The following is a 24,704-nucleotide window of genomic DNA, read 5'->3' as shown; positions in this document are numbered from 1 at the left end:
AATCGACGTAAAAATATTATTGTGCCGCTTACGTGAATGTAAACAATTGAGAAAGAGAAACCGTGTGTGTAACACTATATTGGATCCGTGCAGCTCTTAAAGTGACAGAAGCCTAATAAATCTGCTGCAGTCATTATTGTAAATCAAACGACAAAAGACAAAGATCAAATCACTCACTGCTCTTGAATGAAAAACTTTTGTGGTTTTAACAAGGATTAACCTATTTAATGTATACAACACTGTTATTTTACATTACTTTATTCAATTTCTGTTCTGAACACCACTTTTAGAACATCTTAATGAAAAACCTAAAAGCAGTTTATTTATTTAAATGTTTTATATAAAAGTTTTGTTTGTAATTAATCTCATTGTTCTTATTGTATTGCTGACTGTTTACTTGTCTTCTGTAACTGTTTACTTGCATTAATTAATCAAGTATTCGTTTTTGCTGAAGTGTCGATAATTGCGAAATTTCACTTACATTTAAAATGATTCATATAATGAAATAATATTTTGATCATATCACCAATAACTTGAATTCAATATTGACCAGAATAATCGAGATTGTGATTTTTGCCATAATTGAGCAGCCCTGCTGGCCCTTCGATGTGATAAAGACACAAACCAACAAGATAGTCTCCTGCTAGAGAAGCTAGAAAAGATATTCCATCATACACTGTAAAAAAAAATCAGGTCTCCAATTGAAAATTTTCTAGTGACCAATCACGTCTACATTTTTCAGTTGGCCAAATTGAATTTCTCCGAATTGATGCAATTTAATTCACAGAAATTCAATTTGGCCAACTAAAAAATTTAGATGTGATCGGTCAATTTTCAATTGGAGACCTGATTTTTTTTTTTACAGTGTACCATATTGGATTGAAATGTATAATATTCATATTTTTAAATCATATTAAATTAAAAAACAATAACACATTAAAGTATGGAAAATTATATTAATTATTAAAAAGATTACATGTTAAAACTATTTGAAAACAATATACATAATATATGAATAAAAATATATGTAACATATAATTACATAATATATAAAAATACTATTAAAATGCATGAACATTTCAGAAATATTCTGAAAAGAGTATATATATACCTTTAAAACTTTAAACTAGTGAAGCAAGTGATAACAACAATAAAAAGTGGTGACCAGTCTCGGAACCTAATATAAACACTTATCTTTATACATTCATATACCTTTAAACCTGAAATCTCATGTTATGATAAAAGTATCCATGCAGCAAACTAATTTCTGTAGCTCAAGCAGGAGAGCAGTCAAAAAAGTCCTTTCATGATTTATTTACAACACATGAAGTACAGAGAAACATCCCCCCCCCAAAAAAAAATCCAAACGTACTTTCTGCATCACACAATTATTATTCCGGCGTGGGTAATGTACCATCATACAGTCAATGTGTGCTGCGCATTTGGAGATTAACAGACACACTGGAGATACTTGCTGCCCATCTATTTGTGCCCAGTGTGTTTGTGAGCCAGCACCCTGTAAGTTATTCATGATTTGGGGGATTTTCTGGGGCAAATACAATCCAAAGCTCTTGAACAGAAAAACAGAGAGTTAAAAACAACAGGCTGTTCTGAACGTTGGATATGCAGAGGGGGAAAAAATGACATTTGGAGACAAAGTGAAGAATGAGTTCATGTATTTGGATGAGAAACGGCGATGAAATGCAAATCAAACGATATGAAGAAAAGAAAGAGAGAGAGAGGCTGGGGGAAGAGGCAGAGCGATAGTATGGATGATAGGAGGGGGGCTAGAAACAGAGAAAGAGAGAGAGAGATAGAGAGAGAGAGCGAGGGAGGGAGGAATTTCCCTCAGGGGCGACGTGTTTGTGCTCTCTCTCTCTCTCTCTCTCTCTCTCTCTCTCTCTCTCTCTCTCTCTCTCTCTCTGTTGTTCATTCACTCATACACACACTCCATCCACACGCACTTGACAGACACGCAGCATGTAGACACACTTTCTAATTCATTCACCTTCCTCGCTCACACACTCGAGTTTCTTCTTACAACCTTGAGTTTTATTTTCACCCTTTCCCTGCCTAGAGAGTCTGGAAAGAAGATACAGCACCTCAACTTTAAAACTGCCTTTACAGAGAACAAGAGACAGAGAGAAGGAAAGAGACAGCAAGAACAGTACAACAAAAAGAAAGAGGCTGGAGATGCACTGAAGGGCTCAGAAGGATGGAATAGAGAAGAATGAAAGTCCCGAAAACATCAGGACGAAGCACTCAGACACACTTCAAGAGAGAAGCTGACTGAAGACGACAAAGTTCAGGTAAGCTCCTTTTCTTTCTCAGTTTCATTTCCCCTTGGTTTGCAGGCGTGTTTGGACAGAGAAACTCTGTGGATTGAACCGTGTCTGTTACTCAGCAATGCCCGAATTTAAACCAGAACTTTGAACTGTGCTTGAGATAGAATTAAAGAAATCGCATGTGTATGGCTGCCTACAGAATGTCTGAATTAAAATGTGCTTTAAAAAAAAGTGAATGTATTTCTTTAGTCAATAGCAGGACTGTAGAAACTGTATTTCTACAGACCTGGTGTTTGCTATTGTTCTTATAACTGTAACTTACTGCTGTTCTCAGAGTAGGATCTCACATTTTTTATGATTTTATTCACTATCCAGATGATTAATGCAGGTGTTACATACTGTACACACACCTGTGTTCATTTTGTCTTTTACCCAAGTAGCAAGTAAATGCTTGTGAATTGACCAAATATCTATGGATGCAAATCACCTGGTTAAGTGAAAACAGATGTTATACACAATAGCTACTGTAGACATGAATGCAAAAGCTCTGTCTGTGTACTTAAAAGGCAGGATATTCATTCAATACAATGACACCCTGTTTAATTAAGTAATCCCTATTTGGATTATATTTCAAGTTGTGCTTCATGAAAAAAGTTCATTGTCCGATTAGATATTTACATTCTCTTGTGTATGTTGGTGTATGTGATTCAGTGATTTCTAGAAGGTTGTATGGGACCGAGTCTGTTAACAGGGCTTATATGCTGTGTGGTGCATGTGACTCAATACTTTTTTTCAGAACTGGTGTATAATGAAAAGGGAAAATCTGACAGGCACTCAAAATGTAATAATAAAACTCACTGAAATGTATTCATACTCACTGACACTGACATGACACAGAATATTCACTGATCGATCCAAAAATCTAAATCCCATCCCTAACCATAACCTACTACTAAAATCAGATGGATAATATGGATGTTGTCCAAGCCTTAGGTAACCCAAAACCTAAAATGTGATTGAAAAACCAACAAGGATGTTGATCCAAAAACATGTCCTACTTGGCGAAATCACAGTAAGCTGCTTTCCTTTACATAAACATATCTGATTAAGATGTTCAGTGCAAGATGTTGACAAAGGAATGAGAATAAAACAGATGGATCTGGATATAGTGAGCAATTCTCTTGGCGCTGACTGAGATTAGACGAATCTCTGTCACCTCTGAGCTAGAAGGACTTCATGGGGGCATAAAATGTTGGAGCATTAGGGATAGAGGAAGATGTGAATAATAGATATCATATTTTATGAGCGCAGCACTGCTTTACTAAGTGCAATGAACCATACATAAAGAAAGAGAGAGAGATGAGAGGAAAAGAGTCACCTATATATCTCTGTTCAAAAGTTTTCAGAACAAGACCAAACAGGTTCCCTCGACAGCATTACATCAGTACGATTACCTGAAACAAAAGACGTGGGTGCACTGCTTTTATCATAACACGTACATCTAGAATATGATTTCTATATATATATATATATATATATATATATATATATATATGTACATTTTTTGTTAAAAACAAAGAAATATGGCTAAATGAGATTAGTTTAACATCAAAATGCTTACACTATTTCAAATTCAGCCTTATTTATGCATTACAGTAGAGATTATTCAATTGTACACACTACACATAGGGGACAACATAACCTGAACATCTGCCAGAAGCACAAAATAAATAAAAATCAGAAAAAGAATCAAGTATTAAATGGACCTACTGTTGTATATGTCATATTTAATGTGACATGAATAATAAAGAGCATGTGAGACTTAAAAATGAATCCCATTAAACGTCCTGTATTTGTCTAATTGTAATTTGAAGCACATAATTCAACAACACCTATTCTAATATTGTGACCTATTGTACTTTTTATTTTTTTTTACTTCTGTTTATCTGCACTGTAAAAAAAAGTCGGTAAAAATAGGGCACAATGTACTGTATAAATATGAAGGCATTTTTACAGGTGTTTTACCTGTATTTTGAATTACACATTGCATTAGTTTGTGTTTTAAGGGTTTAACGGAAATTTCCGTAAAATTACTGGATAATGTCCTGGCAGAAAATTACCATCCCATTTTCCGTTTTTATTTTTTACAGTGTGTTACTGTACTTAGTTAAAAGATCATATAAACTCTACAGAATAAGCTTACACATTAAGCTTAAGTGGTTATAAGTTCATAGATAACTAAACGGCCATGGTGGGTCATTTATCTGTCAGTGACTCACGTACATCATCCTATCGTATCTCACACAGAAACCATGTAGTAAACCAAAACAAATACACCCACACACCAGGAATACATAGCTGAAAGGGCCAAATCCAAACTGGACAGCTTGGAAACCCCATTGATTGACAGATGGTCAAATATGGTGTGGGGTTCCCTATTCAAATAGAAAGATGGACACTGTGTACATGTTAAATCAGTCAACTTGAAGTAGAAAGTCATGTAAACAGTTTATAATAAACAGAACTCTAGAATCATCAGCATGGAACATGAACAGGAAGTTATGTTACCTGACTTGACTGTGGGAACCTATTTTTAGGTTTGTGTCCCTTTCTTGATCTGACTTTAAGCACTAGTTTGTAGTTGAGACCCCCTGATATGCATTTAATGTCCAAACTCATCTTATGATAAAGTGAGCGACCTCGGGCCATACGGATAAAAGTGAAGGTTACACTGTGGCACAGAGGTCATTATGTACGTCAGAGGAACTTTACTCCAGACAAAACCACTTTGTTCTCGGGGGGAAAAATCCCTATAAAGTCATGAAAACAAACCAGTTGATCCTTTTAATATTAGATTGGCGTATCCGTGGATAAGCAGACAGGGATTTGTGTGTGTGTGTGTGTGTGTGTGTGTGTGTATGTTTATATGCATTTGAGTATGTGTGCTTGTGTGCTGTCTTCTTGGTTTGTGTCTTGGGTCATTAGTGCTGACAGTTTTAGTTCATTAGGATGACAGGCTACTGCTCTTCTGCTGACCACCCTTCAAGCAACGCTCTCCCCTGCAGTCTTAAACACCCGAACCACAACACAAGAAAAAGAACAGGGAAAAACGAAACCACACAACAAACCAAAACACGGATCCACACAACAGCACACAGTGCATTACCACAGGCCCAAGAACATCCCAGGGGATGTTATTGCTCAGAGGTTGCTCTTTCATAGCTCAGGAGACTTATTTAGTTCTCATTTAGTTACGGGTTCTCAGTTATGCTTCATTTGAGTATCAGCTTTGATACTTTAAATCATGTAAACTATAATGCAAATAACTGAGACAATTAATTACTTAGAGACAACGGAAGCACAGCAGAAAAATATATGTTTCAGAGCTTTTTAGTTATACAGTACAGCATTGCTACAGTAACGGTCATTATTCAGAATATTTTTGCCTCTGAATGCTCGATTGACCTATCAAAAACAGGAATTCCAGAGAGCGGTGTAACTTTGGGTTAAATTGATTCAATTGTGGAAAGTGGTTCCACAATTCCACTTGACACAAATATCTTCTGTAGTGGAAACCTAACTAAATTGTTAATTTGTTAACTAAATTCCCAATTAAATTCCCAACAAGATTATACATGTCAAATAAATCTCAGGTTAACTACTAGCTAGAAACAGTTAACGTCATGTTAGCATTCTAAAATGTAACTCGTTTTTACCATATGTAATGAGATGAGAAAAAAACAAGACACTGGTCAGAGTACTGGCTTTAATCGTTCATGTAAACAACATACATCACAGCCTTTATGAACCCATCCTTAAAAGGGCTATATGTATGAATTTAATGTATTAGTCGCTTCTTGTGTGAACAGCTTGTAGCAAAACCTAAAAAACGAGACCTTTCCCGACATCCTTGGTTGTCTATGAAAGGCAGTTTTTGGGAAAATCAAAAGGATGTGATGTTTCTCTTCCTCAGCCTCTCTTTCGTCAATGACATATGAAACAAATGTCTATACAATGGTAAGGATAATGCAGAAAGAGACATTCTGTAGTGCAATGTCAATGTGTCATGCAAAGAAACGGGATTAATTCACACTATAGTCTCACATAGCCAGAGATCTATATAGTCTATAGTCTATAATGTACTTCATAATCACACTGTCAGTGTAATTTTTTTCACCACGATGGCACTGAATTGTAGAGATCGTACAAACATATCCACAGTGCTATGATCAGAAGCTTTCTAAACTGCTGTTTTCTCACCACTGTTGTTTTGTTGTGTGTTTTTGTTATTGAGAGGGAAGCGTGCAATACATATGCTATATTGCCATAAGTTTTGAGACGCCTGCCTTTACATGCACATGAATTTTAATGACATACCATTCTTAATCCGTAGGGTTTAATATGGAGTCGGCCCACCCTTTGCAGCTATAATAGCTTCAACTCTTCTGGGAAGGCTTTCCACAAGATTTAGGAGTGTGTTTATGGGAATTTTTGACCATTCTTCTAGAAGCGCATTTGTGAGGTCAGGCGCTGATGTTGGATGAGAAGGCCTGGCTCGCAGTCTCCGCTCTAATTCATCCCAAATGTGTTCTATCGGGTTGAGTTCAGGACTCTGTGCAGGCCAGTCAAGTTCCTCCACACCAAACTCGCTCATCCATGTCTTTATAGACCTTGCTTTGTGCACTGGTGCACAAACAGTCATGTTGGAACAGGAAGGGCCCATCTCCAAACTGTTCCCACAAAGTTGGGAGCATGAAATTGTCAAAAATGTCTTGGTATGCAGAAGCATTAAGAGTTCATTTCACTGGAACTAAGGAGCCAAGCCCAACCCCTGAATAACAACCCCCACACCATAATCCCCCCTCCACCAAACTTTACACTTGGCAAAATGCAGTCAGGCAAGTACCGTTCTCCAGGTAACCGCTAGACCCAGACTCGTCCATCGGATTGCCAGACAGAGAAGCGTGATTCGTCACTCTAGAGAACACGTCTCCACTGCTCAAGAGTCCAGTGGTGGCGTGCTTTACACCACTGCATCGGAATCTTTGCATTGCACTTGGTGATGTAAGGCTTGGATGCAGCTGCTCGGCCATGGAAACCATTCCATGAAGCTCTCTACGCTCTGTTCTTGAACTAATCTGAAGCCCCCACGAAGTTTGGAGGTCTGTAGCTATTGACTCTGCACTGTGCGCCTCAGCATGTGTCGACTCCACTTCGTGGCTGAGTTGCTGTTGTTCCCAATTCCTTTCACTTTGTTATAATACCACCAACAGTTGACCGTGGAATATTTAGTAGTGAGGACATTTCACAACTGGACTTATTGAACAGGTGGCAACCTATCACGGTACCACGCTTGAATTCACTGAGCTCCTGAGAGTGACCCATTCTTTCACAAATGTTTGTAGAAAAAGTCTGCATGCCTAGGTGCTTGATTTTATACACCTGTGGCCATGGAAGTGATTGGAACACCCAAATTTAAAGATTTGGAGGGGTGTCCCAATACTTTTGGCAAAATAGTGTGCATCATTTTTCTTCAATGAACATTTCTTGTGAAGTAAAAGGAAAAAGTGCTAAATATATTGTAACATCGAATTGCAATTATTATATAAAATCGCAATACTTTAAAAAAAGAAAAAACTGGTAAGGAAATATTGCTGTTATATTGATCCGGGAGGTCTGTAGCAATTCCCAGCTCTAATTTACTCTCCTGATCCAGTTCCATTGCAAAGCTTGCAAGGAACTATAAATCATCTGCCCAGTTTCGGTCAAAGAAAAAAAACAATTAACATTCACTCTTAAAAATAAAGGTCCTTTATTAGAAATTGCAGTGTGTGTTTAGGAGACATGTGAGATTACTAGAGTCTTTTGTCAGGAGAAAAATTTGAGAACCAGCAGACTTAAGCAGAAGTCTTCATTTGCCTTCCATTTAATCTCATCACTGTCTAGAAGAAATAACTGAGGCATCAAATAAATCTCATTTCTTTCCTATGGGACAACAGCAATGCTAAACATATCCCAAAAACAAAACATATCAAATTCAAATTCACCTTAGTGTTTCCTATACAGAATTATGCATTAGATCAACCCATCACACCACAATATAGTGGAGATCTCTACTCCCGTACATATGTATGAAAAACAAAAAAAACAAACTGCAAAACAAGAAAAATATCATCTTATTCTACATGCCACTCTCAAATGTCCCACAAAGTTCAGAACTACCTGGCATAACACAGCAGGTTCTTGTCCTTCTTGTCCATAGTACACACAAACAAACCATACCACTGTTCCCTCACAATACAGAAGAAAAACAGCAACCAGTGATGCAGAAATCATCATGCACAACACATCCATTCACTGCAAGCATATCCATAAGGCGAAGGATAGAGCTGTACGCTCAAGGCCCTTTCAGTGTGTAAGCGGTTAAAGAATTACAAACATGTTTTTCACTGTTCTTTGAATGTGAGGGGATTTCAGGACGAATCAAAAGCACCAACCTGGCGTGGAAACGCGAGCACAAGAAAAGACAAAGAGCAGAACCAAAGACAGATTTCAGAGCGGCTGAGAGACCACAAGCTCGCATGCAGACGCATAACCAGCTGTCCTGAGACTGACAGTTCCATTCATCTGGCCTCTAAACAACTTTTTCCTTTCCAGAGATTAATTGCCAATTGACAAGACAAATCTCGAAAAACACTTTTTTTTGGCACAAATTCATTCTCACTCTCTTGCTGTTTGTTTGTAGAAACACTCTGTCTGCCCATTTTAGGATTCACTAGACAAAACTAACGAGACTGTGAGAACCACCCTTAGTTAGTGTATACTTTTACACCTCACAGCCAAACATGACATACATTTTATACCTACTGTAAAAAGATACTGTATATACATGACCCATAAAGCTTTTTTTTATGGAATATTGCAGTATTTATTATAATTTCCTTTTATTATAATAACATCCTATTCATGTGCCCTCATAATCTTCAATCAGAATAACTTCCCCTCCATCCTGTCACTCACATGAGATCACAGCAACAGCAAACCACAACCATCCAATTATCCAATCAATTCCTGATGAACAAAATCAAGTCCTTCCCTACGTTTTTTTGTTGTTCAAGAACCCGTTTCACTCGATTATATATATATATATATATATATATATATATATATATATATATATATATATATATATATATATATATATATATATATATATATATATATATATATATATATATATATATATATATATACACGCATAATTTCTGAACTGATTTGTTTGCCCTGAAATTGTGTTATTTACACAGATTTACATGGAACTGAAAAGAAGTTTAGCTAGTGCTAAGTTCCCAGGTGCTATTTTCTGTACAAAGAAATAGTGATGGGTGCTGTCAAACTAAACAAAAAGCACAAAAAAGTACAATAAAAGTAGTCCATTCAACTTGTGCGCTATAGTTTTCTGAAGACATTTATGTAAGGAACAGGTGGATAACTTGGGATGTTCTGCTACACTTCTTTTGTGTTTCACAAGAAAGCAAGTCATCACCTTTAGAATGACATGAGGGTTAGTAAATGAAGACAGAATGTAAATTTTTGGGTGAACTATCAATTTATGAATCATACAATTTTTTTCATTTTTAATAAGAATTAGCATATTGCATTATCTGCAGTAATGCAGTATGCAGCATAATGAAATAAAATAACTGACACGTTTAAACTGATGCGTTATATATATATTTATACTGTATATATACACACACACACCGATCAGGCATAACATTAGAACACCTTCCTAATATTATGTTGGTCCCCTTTTTGCTGCCAGGCATGGACTCCACTAGACCCCTGAAGGTGTGCTGTGGTATCTGGCACCAAGATGTTAGCATCAGATCCTTTAAGTCCTGTAAGTTGCAAGGTGGGGCCTACATGGATTGGACTTTTTGTCCAGCACATCCCACAGATGCTCGATTGGATTGAGATCTGGGGAATTTGGAGGCCAAGTCAACACCTCAAACTCATTTTTGTGATTCTAAAATCATTCCTGAAACTTTTTTGCTTTGTGGCACATTATCCTGCTGAAAGAGGCCACTGTCACCAGGGAATACCCTTTCCATGAAAGGGTATACATGGTCTGTAATAATGCTTAGATAGGTGGTATGTGTCAAAGTAACATCCCATAGTGCATTCTGGTGCCATGTGTTCCTCAGGTAAGCGACGCACACGCACCCGGCCATCCACGTGATGTAAAAGAAAACGTGATTCATCAGACCAGGCCACCATTTTCCATTGCTCCGTGGTCCAGTTCTGATGGTCATGTGCCCACTGTTGGCGCTTTCGGCGGTGGACAGGGGTCAGCATGGGCACCCTGACTAGTCTGCAGCTATGCAGCCCCATACGCAACAAACTGCGATGCACTGTGTATTCTGACACCTTTCTATCAGAACCAGCATTAACTTGAGCAATTTGAGCAACAGTTGCTCATCTGTTTGATCGGACCACACAGGCCAGCCTTCGCTCCCCAGTCCCCACATGCATCAGTGAGCCTTGGCCGCCCATTACCCTGTTGCCGTTTCACCACTGTTCCTTCCTTGGACCACTTTTGATAGATACTGACCACTGCAGACCGGGAACACCCCACAAGAGCTGCAGTTTTGGAGATGCTCTGACCCAGTCGTCTATCCATCACAATTTGGCCCTTGTCAAACTCGCTCAAATCCTTACGCTTACCCATTTTTCCTGCTTCGAACACATCAACTTTGATTTTGACTTTTCATTTATATATATATATATATATATATATATATATATATATATATATATATATATATATATATATATATATATATATATATATATATATATATATATATATATATATATATATATATATATATATATATATACAATCACCTAATGGATTATTAGTCAACCAATCACATGGCAGTTGCTTCAATGCATTTAGGGGTGTGGTCCTGGTCAAGACAATCTCCTGAACTCCAAACTGAATGTCAGAATGGGAAAGAAAGGTGATTTAAGCAATTTTGAGTGTGGCATGGTTGTTGGTGCCATACGGGCCGGTCTGAGTATTTCACAATCTGCTCAGTTACTGGGATTTTCACGCACAACCATTTCTAGGGTTTACAAAGAATGGTGTGAAAAGGGAAAAACCTCCAGTATGCGGCAGTCCTGTGGGCGAAAATGCCTTGTTGATGCTAGAGGTCAGAGGAGAATGGGCCGACTGATTCAAGCTGATAGAAGAGCAACTTTGACTGAAATAACCACTCGTTAAAACCGAGGTATGCAGCAAAGTATTTGTGAAGCCACAACACGCACAACCTTGAGGCGGATGGGCTACAACAGCAGAAGACCCCACCGGGTATCACTCATCTCCACTACAAATAGGAAAAAGAGGCTACAATTTGCACAAGCTCAGCAAAATTGGACAGTTGAAGACTGGAAAAATGTTGCCTGGTCTGTTGAGTCTCGATTTCTGTTGAGACATTCAGATGGTAGAGTCAGAATTTGGCGTAAACAGATTGAGAACATGGATCCATCATGCCTTGTTACCACTGTGCAGGCTGGTGGTGGTGGTGTTATGGTGTGGGGGATGTTTTCTTGGCACACTTTAGGCCCCTTAATGCCAATTGGGCATCGTTTAAATGCCACGGCCTACCTGAGCATTGTTTCTGACCATGTCCATCCCTTTATGACCACCATGTACCCATCCTCTGATGGCTACTTCCAGCAGGATAATGCACCATGTCACAAAGCTCGAATCATTTCAAATTGGTTTCTTGAACATGACAATGAGTTCACTGTACTAAAATGGCCCCCACAGTCACTAGATCTCAACCCAATAGAGCATCTTTGGGATGTGAAAGAACGGGAGCTTCGTGACCTGGATGTGCATCCCACAAATCTCCATCAACTGCAAGATGCTATCCTATCAATATGGGCCAACACCTTGTTGAATCAATGCCACGTAGAATTAAGGCAGTTCTGAAGGTGAAAGGGGTTAGGAACACCATACACAGTATTAGTATGGTGTTCCTAATAATCCTTTAGGTGAGTGTATATATATATATATTAAGCAGCACAACTATTCTTCTTAACTTTAAAAATAATGTTTCTTGAGCACCAAATCAGCATATTACAATGTCTGATATATCATGTGTAATAGCTGAAAATGTAGCTTTGACATCACAGAAGAAAAAAAATTAAGTTGTAAAATATTTCACACAATATAACAGTTTTTACTGTATTTCTGATCAAATAAACGCAGCCTTTGAGCATAAGAGACTTCTTTCAAAAACATTTTAAAAATCGTACATACTCCAAACTTTTGAACAGCTTTACTGCTTAGCCTACAGCAAAGAACATGTTATGTTGTTGATTACATCTATCCCTTTTCTTTCACTCTACAACATGAAATCATATTAAATGTGTCATCTCAGCCCTCATGCCTGGTGTGTCCCTGCAGTAGCTGTCAGGTCCACATGCTCTGTTGTGGTGGTTAGTTGTATTGAGCAGAACAGTCCAACCTCCATCTGTCCACCCACCCCTACAGGGAGACAGATTACCACTGACGTGACCACTGACTCTCAATATTTACCCCTTCCCTCCAAATCTACAATATTGATATTGCCAGACACGAACATGCACACACAGGAAATAGATAGATAATTTCCCCTGTAGTGAAAGGCAAACACAAGTCACTTGACATGAACTACTAACCCGATCTCTGCCCCCTGTGGCTCAGTCCAGATTGCTAATCATTGAATTATTTGCTTGTCATACCGAATTGGAAAATTACGGTTTGATAGCTGAAAGGCTGTTGGCTCACAGCAATCATTTTAGTTAATGTATTTTAAATACATAATGATAATATATAATTCAGTCAACAGCCTTTGAGCAATCAAAATCATACGGCAGAGAGAGAGAGAAATGGAGAGAGAGAAGAAAGAAACATTTACTGGCTGCAAGAATTCTCCCGAAAAACTAATTTGCCACTAGAAGGGTTTTTAGAATAGTATTTTTTTGTGTGAGTGTGCTTTTAGAATGCAAGTTACTGACAAGTTGAAAGTTGCTATACTTGAGATAAGATCTGTCAAGCAGACAACCTCATCATAGTGTTGTTTGTAATATTTATGTTGCAAAATGTATATTTCAGGTAACTTTTAAGTACTGTATGCTGTCGCTTTCAATAATGTTAACCACAGAAATGACTAAAAATAATCTAAAACTGCTATTCAGAAATTCTACATTTCTTCAGGGCTTTATGTGATAATATTGCTAACCTATCTGTTAACATTAGTTAATAAACCTGAACTAACAAAGAATAGTTGTTTTTATGAACTAATGTTAACAGCGATTAATAAGTACTGTAGCTAGTGTCTTGCTCATTGTTTGGTGATATTAGTTAATGCATTAAGTAACCTTAATTAATGAAACCTTATTGAATTGGATTGGATTTTGTGCACTGATTTGTCAAGTGGTTACACTACAAGTTTGGGGTCGGTAAGATTTTTAATGTTTATGTAAGAAGTCTCATATGCTCACCAAGGCTACATTTGAAAAATATTACAATTTAAAATAAATGGTTTATAGTTTATACAGCATATTTTCAAATGTAATTTATTCCTGTGATGGCAAAGCTGGATTTTCAGCATCATTAATCCAGCCTTCAGTGTCACATGATCCTTCAGAAATCATTCTAATATGAGGATTTGCTTACTCAAGAAACAATTCTTATTATTATGCATGTTGGAAACAGTTGTGCTGCTTATATTTTTGTGGAAACTGAGTTTTTTTTAGGATTATTTGATGAATAGAAAAAAGACTTACAATGTAAATGTCTCAGCTGTCACTTTTGATAAATGTAATGCATCCTTGCAGAATATCTTTAAATGTCTTTAAAAAAAACTTATTGAACTTTTGGACAGTAGTGTAACTTCACATTCTAATGATAATAGCAATTCTAATGTAAAAATCTGTTATCAATTTACATTTTAAAGCACTTAACTGTTTCAAAACTCTCATTTGTTGTACGACCTTGTGCAATTTATGTTGTCTTTCAAATAATGTTAACCACAGAAATGATTGTACTAATCAACCGAAAACCGCTATTCTGAAAGTGAAACCCATTGGAAATTTTGGGGGAGAACCCAAGCTAAAAATGGCAATTCTCATTGCTTTAGGAATATACAAGAGCACACAATCTATGGTTTCTTGACAACAGCAAAGCCAAACATGACTAAATGACCATAAAACCAAACTTTTCCATCATCCTGTTTTCAACTTTTGCTCTCTTAACTTTCATCTACATGCTGTATCACACACGAGAAGAGTGCTAGTCACGAGTAGCTGGAAAACCTGACCAGACTCAGACACATTTTCATGCCAATAATGTTGCCATGTTCTCCATGCCAACAACCTCTTTAATTAGAGTGAAGCCCCCCTCATAATTCCCCCTCCCCTCTGCTGGTACCAGACCACCTCCCCCCATATCCAAACCAAACACCACAACTCTCTCCCCTCACACACTCACACACACACACACACACACACACACACTCCTCATTATCAATGCGAGGAACATGCAGACCAGAGGGGGCTGTAGAGTGTGTGATTCGATTGACCCAGATCTTCAAGTGCAAATGAGAGCGAGAACGAGGGATGAAGAGAGATGGAAGTGAGGAAGAGTGAGAGACTGGGGTGCGGGGAGGTTCATGAAGAGACTAATTTGAGGCTTAGTGGGGCATCTGTGTGCTAAAAACTGAGCAGATTTACTGAAGGTCAGTGTCTATTGGACAGATTGAATGAGATCTTTCAGAAGCATCCAAAAGGGACAGTTTCTTCACATTTGTTTCTTTCTGTCTGACGATAGAGACAATCGGATCCTCTCAGACGCCGTTTAATCCTCACATTCATTCCCCATTTGCATTCCCTTAAGAGGAAGAGGAAATCTTGCCGATATCTTGAAAGTTGTTTGGCTTTTCCCTGAAGTAGGCTGATGAATCTTTGTGCGTGGACATGCGTGAGAGACAAATCAGCTGTTTTATGACCTGTAACAGATGAATCTATTCATTTTTACAATACACATCCACATGTTTCACTCACATCTTCAGAAATTATGCCAATTGAAATGATAAAAACATCAAAAATCTGACACAAATCTATTTTTGGTTTTAAAAAGTAAAAACTAGGAATTACCATATAATTTACAGTAAAAGGATTCCCATAAGTCCCTGCATTTGTAAAAATGTGTCTCTTTATTTTTGTTATCAGTAATGTTACATTTTCTGTTGTTGTTATTATTATTGCATTATTTTAGTGTCATGTGTTACCCTGTTAAATTTGTCTTTATGCAACTATTTGCCTTCTATTGTACACTTTAAATAAATAAACTTTTTTTATTATTATTTTTTTTATTAGACTAACTTAAATTTAACTGACACTGGGCTGGAATTTCTATTTCCCAGCATGCTTTGCCATGACACTCAAAAGGGACAGTAAATGGCAAAATTAAGTGTTATATTATGTTGTATATTTTGTGCAAGATTAACATTATGTGGGCGATTTAGTAGTGTTTCATGTTTTGTTAGTTTAGAAGAGTTTGTGCTTTGTTGGGTTTTTTTTGTATTATTATCCTGATGATGATGAGTTGAGCATGAACTTAGTTTGAGAACAGATGTTAAATGTATTATATTGCTGTCCTCATTAAGCAAGTGCTATGATAATGCTACCAAAGCATTGTGTAACCGATTAGTAAGGTAGCATTTATTGAATTATCTAGTTAAAGCTAGTCAAGTTTCCATTACTAATAATTTGAGATTACATATTTTTATGTTCAATGTATGAATTAGCTTACTCAAATATTTCAAGTTCAGAGCAATTAAAATGTATGATTACAAAATAAAAATCTACAAGTTCTGCTTACTTAAACTTTACATTTATTAACTTAAAAATGTGATTAAAATAAATGAATAACTGATTGCCTCTAAATATTATTTTTTTAGTTTTGCCAACTTATTCGGGTTTACAGTGTGGTAAAAAGCAGATTTTGGTAATTAAGGTAGATTGGCATATTAACATAAATGATATACAGTTGTAAAATCGCTGTAAAATATACAGCCATCAATATGTCATCCATCATAACTAACATTGTGACTCTTTTTTTGTTTACGATGAATTACTGGCAACCACAGCTGCTGTTTTTTAACCATATTTTTTTTTTATAGTTAGGACTTTAAAGGGGAAAAAATTTGTTGAAGCAAGACCTTTAATTGAATAACTGAACATACGCTATACACTTGTTTCAACTGTTGAACTTCCAACCTAATCTTTTTCAGTTTTATTATTGTAAGATCTATGAGTAAGTAAAGATGACGTTAATAAAAGTGCGGTCCAAGTTAATTTAATCCCTCGACACGCTTCAAGCCTTCAAAGCTCTCACTGTGGAAGAGGAAAAAGCAGGGCAGATATGATCAGTTCTGAAAACAACGCAGCTTTAGTTTTCTTGTTTACAAAAAATATATGTTTTATAAGACACCAAGAAAAGGTGACTAATGTGCATTGGTCATGCATGGAGCCACTGAGCTCTAAACATTCTAGTCAGATCAGGAACTGAGATAGAATGTTAATATATGAAAGAAAGTCCTTTGATCACATTGCCCGCAGGTCCTCTTTTTGTCTTTTTCTAGAGGCCAGCACTCTTGTAGTGCATGTATATGTGTGTGAGAGTGAGTGTGTGTTCACGAGTGAGTCTGTTGGGTGCATACGGCCGTGTGCAGGATTACTGCGCGCTGGAAACAGAAGCGAGACTAAGTTTGCACTAAGCTGAGGAGCCTAAATGCAAAAATGTGTAAGAAAATCAACAGAGGTTTGTGTGAGTGCGTGCATCACTGAGTTTTCTTTTAGTGTGCAATGGCATTCAGGAAAGAGGATTATATCGCACAGTATGAGGTGACAGTGGAGGGTGTTTATATTAGGGATGCATTTTTTGTTCGCAGCTACAGAGTTTGTCTGTGAGAGAGAAAGGGAGAGAGCTTTGCTTGCTTGAGAGTGAATTAACTGAAAGTCTGACTCCATCAGTAGGTCTGTGAGTCCCTGATAAAGATGAAACACACACACACACACACACACACACACACACACACACACACATACACACTAGATCCCATAAGATGTTTGTTTTTTTCCAACACAGTCTCATGACAGTTTGCAAGTATTTGTACAACCTCATTTGTACATTAAGTTACATTTAGGGGTGGAGCTTCCTGGTGAAACGTAACCAACAAATCATACTTTTTTGTACAGGTCAGACGAATCAGTACAAATAGCATCAGGTTGTTTTCTCCTAGACACTAACAGCAATCATGAAAAACCCAAGTGTACTGTAGATGCCCCGGGAGAAAAATACTTGTGACAGTCACATGAGAGAAAGCAGTGCCTCCAATTGACTGTGGTTATCCTGTCAATCGGATAAAGCCAGCATATCATGTTCATAAACAGTCTACATATATCAACCTGAATAGGTCAAATGGTGAAAACAGAATTAACAACTCACCCATAACTTTACATCACGTCTGAATCAAAATGAACATGAAATAATCTGGTGCTGTTTTATTAGGCTAATGCTGATTTGAGTCCAATCCATCTAAATCCATTCTTTCTTTCTCTCTTCTATACACCACCATATATCTAATAAAAGTGGAAACAGGCCAATTAAAAATGAGGAATCACAAGATACTCTTTTCACAGAGTTCATTCCGTCTTTATTCAACATTTGTATAACATTTTCTCTCTCAATGTACTTGGTTTAAAATAGGCTATATTTACACTATTGTTCAATTTTTACATTTTAGGACTAGACCCCAAACTTACATTTTTTTGATATAAATCAGTACTTTTATTCAACAAGGAAGCATTAAATAGATCAAAAGTGACAGTAAATACATTTATAATGTTACAAAATAAGTACTGTTCTTTTAAACTTTCTATTCATCAAAGATTCCTGAGAAAAGCGTATCAAGCATCAGAAGCAGCACTGTTTTTAACATTGATTATAAGAAATCTTTCTTGAGCACCATATCATCATATTAGAATGATTTCTGAAGGATCATGTCACACTGAAGACTGGAGTTATGCATGGCTGATGAAAAACTCAAAACCATCACTAAAATAAATTACATTTTAAAATATATTAAAATAGAAAACATTATTTTAAATGTGAGTAATATTTCACAATATTACTGCTGTTGCTGTGTTTATCATTGAATGCAGCCTTGGTAAGCATAAGAGACTTCTTTTAGAAATATTTTCTTTGTGAAAAGGGTCCACTTAACACAAGAACTAATATCATATACACATTTAAAACAGACGCACAGCTTCTGAAAAACAAATACCCCATGGCTTACAGTTAATTCATATAAAACAAACTAATATATCACAGACGACAAATGTAAATGTATTCTTTTCTTATGTTATTTGTCTAAATATGTCACCACCAACAGATAACATAACCTGAGGAACAGGAGCGGCACATTCTGAGGATCAAAGCTGCGAGATGAGGGAATAAAGTGGCATACATTAGACAGACACTCAGGCCCGTAATGGTAAAGTCGATGAGGCTTAGCAGCAGTGACGACGCTGACGCTGGAGCAGGAGAGGCAAGACCACAGGGCTCAACACTTACTCCCAACTGTGTAATTATACAGCGTACAGAGCAACACCACAGCTCGTTTACAAAGGCTGACTGCTCAAAACTAGATGAGAAGCAAATTAATAACCCGTGACTCCGGCAGCAGCAGGGTACAATAACATCACAACTGCGAGGTGTCTAAACATGCCAGTCAAGTCATTTTAAAGGAGAACAGAGGTCAGAAATAATGTGGCCAATAATTGTCCGAATCATTCACTATTAATCGAATCCTTTTATTTGAGTCATTTTCACTTGTTTAAAAAAAAAGAGACAATTCTGTCATTATTTACTCATCTTCATTCAATCCAAAACTGCATGACTTTCTTTCTTCTATCAGAATGTCTGAGCTCATATCGTCCATTAAATGAAAGTGGATGGGGACCAGGCGATGCTGAACTGAAGGATAAAAAAAACCCACCATAAAAAGGATCATAAAAAATGTCTTTTGTCTTTTTGAGGCCATACGATAGCTTTGTGTGAGGAAGAGTGAAGTCTTTCTTGACAGCCGTGGTCACCATTCACTTTCATTGTATGAAAAAGATCCAACCAAAAACACTTTTTAATTATGGTTAGATATGAAGGTGAGTAAATTATGACATAATTATATTCCTTTTTGATCTTCTACATTTTGAGAGAAGAGACATCTACAAATTTGGAAGAATTTTCATGATAAATTCGCGACACACAAAAAAACATGTAACCAGTGCATCAGTTTTAAATGCATGCTTTACTCAGATGACAATAATTTGTAATAATTTGTTACATTTATATAGCGCTTTTCTAGGCACTCAAAGCGCTTTACATATAGAAGGGGGGAATCTCCTCAACCACCACCAATGTTCAGCATCCACCTGGATGATGCGACGGCAGCCATATTGCGCCAGAACGCCCACCACACACCAGCTGATTGGTGGAGAGGAGACAGAGTGATGAAGCCAATCTGTATATGGGGATGATTAGGAGGCGATGATGGAGAGGGGCCAATGGGCAAATTTGGCCAGGATGCCGGGGTTGCACCCCTACTCTTTATCGAAGGACATCCTGGGATTTTTAATGACCACAGAGAGTCAGGACCTCGGTTTAACGTCTCATCCGAAGGACGGTGCTTGTTACAGTATAGTGTCCCAATCACTATAGTGGGGTGTTAGGACCCACACAGACCACAGGGTGAGCACCCCCTGCTGGCCTCACTAACACCTCTACCAGCAGCTACCTGGTTTTTCCCAGATGGTCTCCCATCCAGGTGCTAACCAGGCTCAGCCCTGCTTAGCTTCAGTGGGAAACCAGTCTTGGGCTGCAGGGTGATATGGCTGCTGGTTACAAACAACTGCATAGCTGTCACGGAGCAAGACACGCCCTATCTGCAGCCATCAGTACCAGATCCACACACTGGTTCACAATCACCAGCACCTGCACTCACTCATCAGTTCACTATCATAAGCCACCATCTCCCTTCACTCTTTGTCTGGTCTAATATACAGACACTACAGACTCCCATTCTGTTCACCTGCATTACCGATCTACCTGTTCGTAATCTGTCGTCCGTCTTCTGTCAAACGCATCCTGTTCGTCTGCTTCAGTTCCTGTCTTCCAGTCACCTGCACTCCAGTACCCTCACTGACCAGCCAGCCCTCCTATTCACCTGCGACAAGACAAGGACTGTGGTCACCAGATAAGCCTTCATTCCGTTATTCATTTACCTACTCACCTCTCTGCATCCCTGCTCCGCTCTTCCTGCACTTAATAAAGCTTTGTTGAACATCCTCTGTCTTCTGTTTATGACAATAGCTTTGTTCCATCAGAAGAATAAAACATCCCCCGGTTTCACAGACCAGGTTTAAGCTAGTCCCAGACTAAAATGTATGTTTGAGCTGTTTTAACTGAAAGCAACTTGCAGTGACCTATCTTTAAATGTCACTGCCCTTGTTTTGTCTCTTGTTTTTGTAAGGCACATTTTATAAAAGCTACCTAAAATTTGAACTAATCCTGGTTTAATCTAAGCCCTGTCTGTGAAATCAGGCCTATATTTTATATCTGATGTGAGATTTGCACTGCATACAAACACATGTGAAATACAGAAAGCGTGAAGGCGCTCTTTGCATTTATACTACTAAACTTTGGAACTCACATCCATTTCTTAGTAGATCATCAGGATCATTCTCAAGGATATTAAACTTTCTATCTTTTAAATTCTTGCTTACAGGTCCATGAACACTCAACTTTTACTTCTTTGTATTTTCTCAGCCTCCACCTCGGGTGCCTCCCATACATGCATAATAAAAGTCTCATGCAACAACTTCACAATATGCATATTGTTACAACGGCAGCTTTCTTAATCAGCTATTTTGAAAATAAATCAGTTTCTTGTTATAAAGAAATGGGCTATTAACGCCAATGACTCAACTAGCTTAAAGGCATTTGTCATCTATTCACCCTCATGTTGTTCCAAAACCGTATGAGTTGAACACAAAAGCAGATATTTTAAAGATTGTTGGCAACCAGACAGTTGACGGTAGCCATTGACTGCCATAGTATTTTTTCTTTTTGATTGCTAACATTCTTCAAAATATAATTTGTGTTCAACAGGAAAAAGAAACTCATACAGGTTTGGAACAACTTGAGGTTGAGTAAGTGGTGGTGACACAATTTTCATTTTTGGATGAACTATTCCTTTAACTGGAATGACTCTAATAGTGACCACTAGAGTACAGCAGAGAGACTGCAGTGGGATTGCTACGAGTACATTTACCCAGAGAGATTTCTGAGGCACTATTGTTCATGAATGTTTAATGCGTTTCGTCTCTCAGTGTTTTAATAATTCTGTTAATTAAATCACACTGAGGAAGTACACTCCTGCCCTGCTGTTGTTTTAACATATGTTTTACATTTGTCATGTTACTAACTCGAATTTGCCTGACAATGAATCGCTTGATATATTTTAGGATTTTCAACGTGTGATTATTGTTCTGAATATTTAATACTTTCCTGTGGGTTTTGCTACTTATTTTCTCTGAAAATTAATGAATTGCTGTGCACGTTCTTTTTCAGAAATTGACTTCACGCAAATCAACAGCTGCTGTGTGCGTTCGTTTGTGTGCCGCCCTTGACCTGACTGGACTGACGCCATGCTGTGGACGCTCCTCCTGGCTTTGATCCTACTGCTGTTGCTCCAGGCACAGCTGTTTGTTTGTCTACAGGAACTCCGAGCCTCTTTGACCTCAGGGACATCAGCGGCCCCTTCTGGAACGTCCAATGCCTCGACTTTGCAACGTCTGCCAGGGGCCATCATCATCGGGGTGCGCAAGGGAGGCACCAGGGCCCTACTGGAGATGCTCAACCTCCATCCAGATGTGGAAGTAGCCAAGACCGAGATTCACTACTTCAACCTGGACGAAAACTTTCGGAAGGGTCTGGACTGGTACCGTGCCCAGATGCCCATCACCCTTCCTGGGCAGCTGACGGTGGAAAAGACCCCTGGCTACTTCACAGCACCACCGGCCCCAAGGAGGATATGGGCCACAAATCCAGCGGTGAAACTGCTGCTGATCGTTCGCGACCCTGCAGAGAGACTCGTGTCAGACTATACACAAGTTCTCCACAACCGAATTCAGCAGAACAAGCCATACCAGCCACTAGAAGAGATGCTGCTATCAAAAGGACACATCAACACCAAATACAAGGCCCTTCAGAGGAGTTTTTACTACCAGCACCTGGCCAGATGGCTGGAGCTTTTTCCCAGGAAGCAGATACACATTGTGGATGGAGAGGCACTGATTCAGAATCCGTTCCCTGAGCTGCAAAAGGCGGAGACGTTTTTGGAACTTCCACCTCGGATAAAGCCAAACAACTTCTATTTTAACGTCACTAAGGGCTTTTACTGTATGCTGTCTGCGGGACACGACAAGTGCCTGGATGAGTCTAAAGGAAGGCCACATGCACCACTTAGCAACGAGGCTTTCCAGAAGCTTTGCCGCTACCTGCGAGTACCCAATCAAATCTTTTTCAAAATGGTGGGACAGAGGTTTGACTGGTGCTAAAGACAGCTGAAAAAGGACTGACAGCTCTCACAGAGACTGAGAATTGGATTCAAAATACTATTGGCAACTCACTTTTGTAAAAATGTTTTAATGTTATCAGAGGAATACGGTTGAAAATGCCTGGTTAACCACTAGTTTGAAAGAGAGAGACCAGCCCAAAAAACTGTTCTGAACACTAATAAACAGTGTGTCTCCTGTGGACAATAGAATCTGCATGACTTCATACAACTCTTTGGACAAGAAGTCTCAGTTCAAACAGACTATTGATGCACAAATGAGGTTGAAAACATTGGCTACGCCCAGATAGTGAAGAGACTAAACTTGAAAACTTGAAATTAAAGACAGAATGTGGATAGATGTCATCAACAATTGCATATAATAAGAAAAATAAATACTAAAATGTTACTTCCAGTGGTACCTAAAGCATTTATCAAAAATACTGCTTTGTCAGCTGTATAATTGTAGTCTAATCATTTAATTCTCATTTTTAATATAATAATTTGTACTTGATTGACTTGTTTTATTTACTTTTTTTGAATAGAAATGTCTATTTTTAAATCAATTGGTTCTTTAAATTGAGATATTTCATAATGTTATGTCATTGTTAATCCCCTACAAAATTCTGTTTTCTATTCAATAAATACATGTACATAAAACATCACATCTATTCATCTAAAACACTGACAATATCTGACATTTTACACACCTCAGTCAAGAACAAATGTTTGTAGGCTATTAACTTGTTCTGTTTTCTTTAAATATTTCTAGACCTAAATTTCAGGGGGCCTTTTGACAATAAGATAAAAAGTGAAGTGAAATTAAATTAAATGAAGGTGAGCTCAGCTATTTTCGTTTATGTTCATCTGCTGTTGTTGGGCTACTGATTTGATCTCTACATCACATTTGAGTGTAGGCCTACATGGTTTTAAAAAGTATTTAGCTACTTCTTTAGGGGGAACATTTCAGAGATAAAATGACAAAGTGCAGCTTAACGTTGAGAGATTACTGTCTTTCACCGCGCTCTATGGTCAATATAAGGAGATACTCGTGGCATGATACTTACATTAGTACATAATTAAAGTAGTGTGACTTGAATCCCTCACGCAGTGAACAAGCAGGTATGGATCCTGTAGATGTCATTTACACGCACGTCCGGTAGATGGCAGTGTTTCATCTGTTATGTAAAACGGCGGTGGAACTAGCAGAGGAATACTGAAGACTACAGGTAAACTAAGTCACCCCCAACCCCTCCCCTTAAATCCAGTTTAACATCTAAGGCAATTAATAGTGTTTTGAATGTTTAAAACTATTAGAGGCCTAGTTTATATAAAATATATGGTAACACTTTACAATGAGGTTGTATTAGTTAACATTAGTTAATGCATTATAGTTAATGAACTAACCATGAACAACACCTCATTAGTTAATCTTTGTTAACGTTAGTTCATAAAAATCCAGCTGTTCATGGTTTGTTCATGTTAGTTCACAGTGCATTAACTAATGTTACAAGATTTTAATAATGCATTAGTAAATGTTGAAATTAACATTAACAAAGATAAATAAATGCTTTATAAGTGCAGTTCATTATTAGTTCATGTTAACTAATGTAGTTAACTAATGTTAACTAATGAACCTTATTGTAAAGTGTTACCAAATATATTTTACTCTAGATAAGTGGGA

At 37.7% G+C, this 24,704-nt stretch overlaps 1 protein-coding gene across 1 annotated transcript; it reads left to right on the top strand.

Moving 5' to 3' along the window:
• Positions 1-1,958: 1,958 nt before the first annotated feature.
• Positions 1,959-23,676, top strand: hs3st1l2 (heparan sulfate (glucosamine) 3-O-sulfotransferase 1-like 2). Its single transcript, XM_079814433.1, has 2 exons — positions 1,959-2,309; positions 22,036-23,676. The coding sequence occupies exon 2, from the start codon at positions 22,113-22,115 to the stop codon at positions 23,022-23,024; it is 912 nt and encodes a 303-aa protein (XP_079670559.1). The 5' UTR covers positions 1,959-2,309; positions 22,036-22,112; the 3' UTR covers positions 23,025-23,676.
• Positions 23,677-24,704: the final 1,028 nt, after the last annotated feature.

Source organism: Gobio gobio (assembly GCF_949357685.1).
Source record: "Gobio gobio genome assembly, chromosome: 4".
NCBI lineage: Eukaryota > Metazoa > Chordata > Actinopteri > Cypriniformes > Gobionidae > Gobio > Gobio gobio.
Note: the sequence above shows the minus strand (reverse complement) of the source record. Positions and strands in the feature narration are given on the sequence as shown.

Coding starts and splice junctions, on each gene's coding strand:
- hs3st1l2 (XM_079814433.1), top strand. CDS start 22,113: ATGCTGTGGACGCTCCTCCTGGCTTTGATCCTACTGCTGTTGCTCCAG.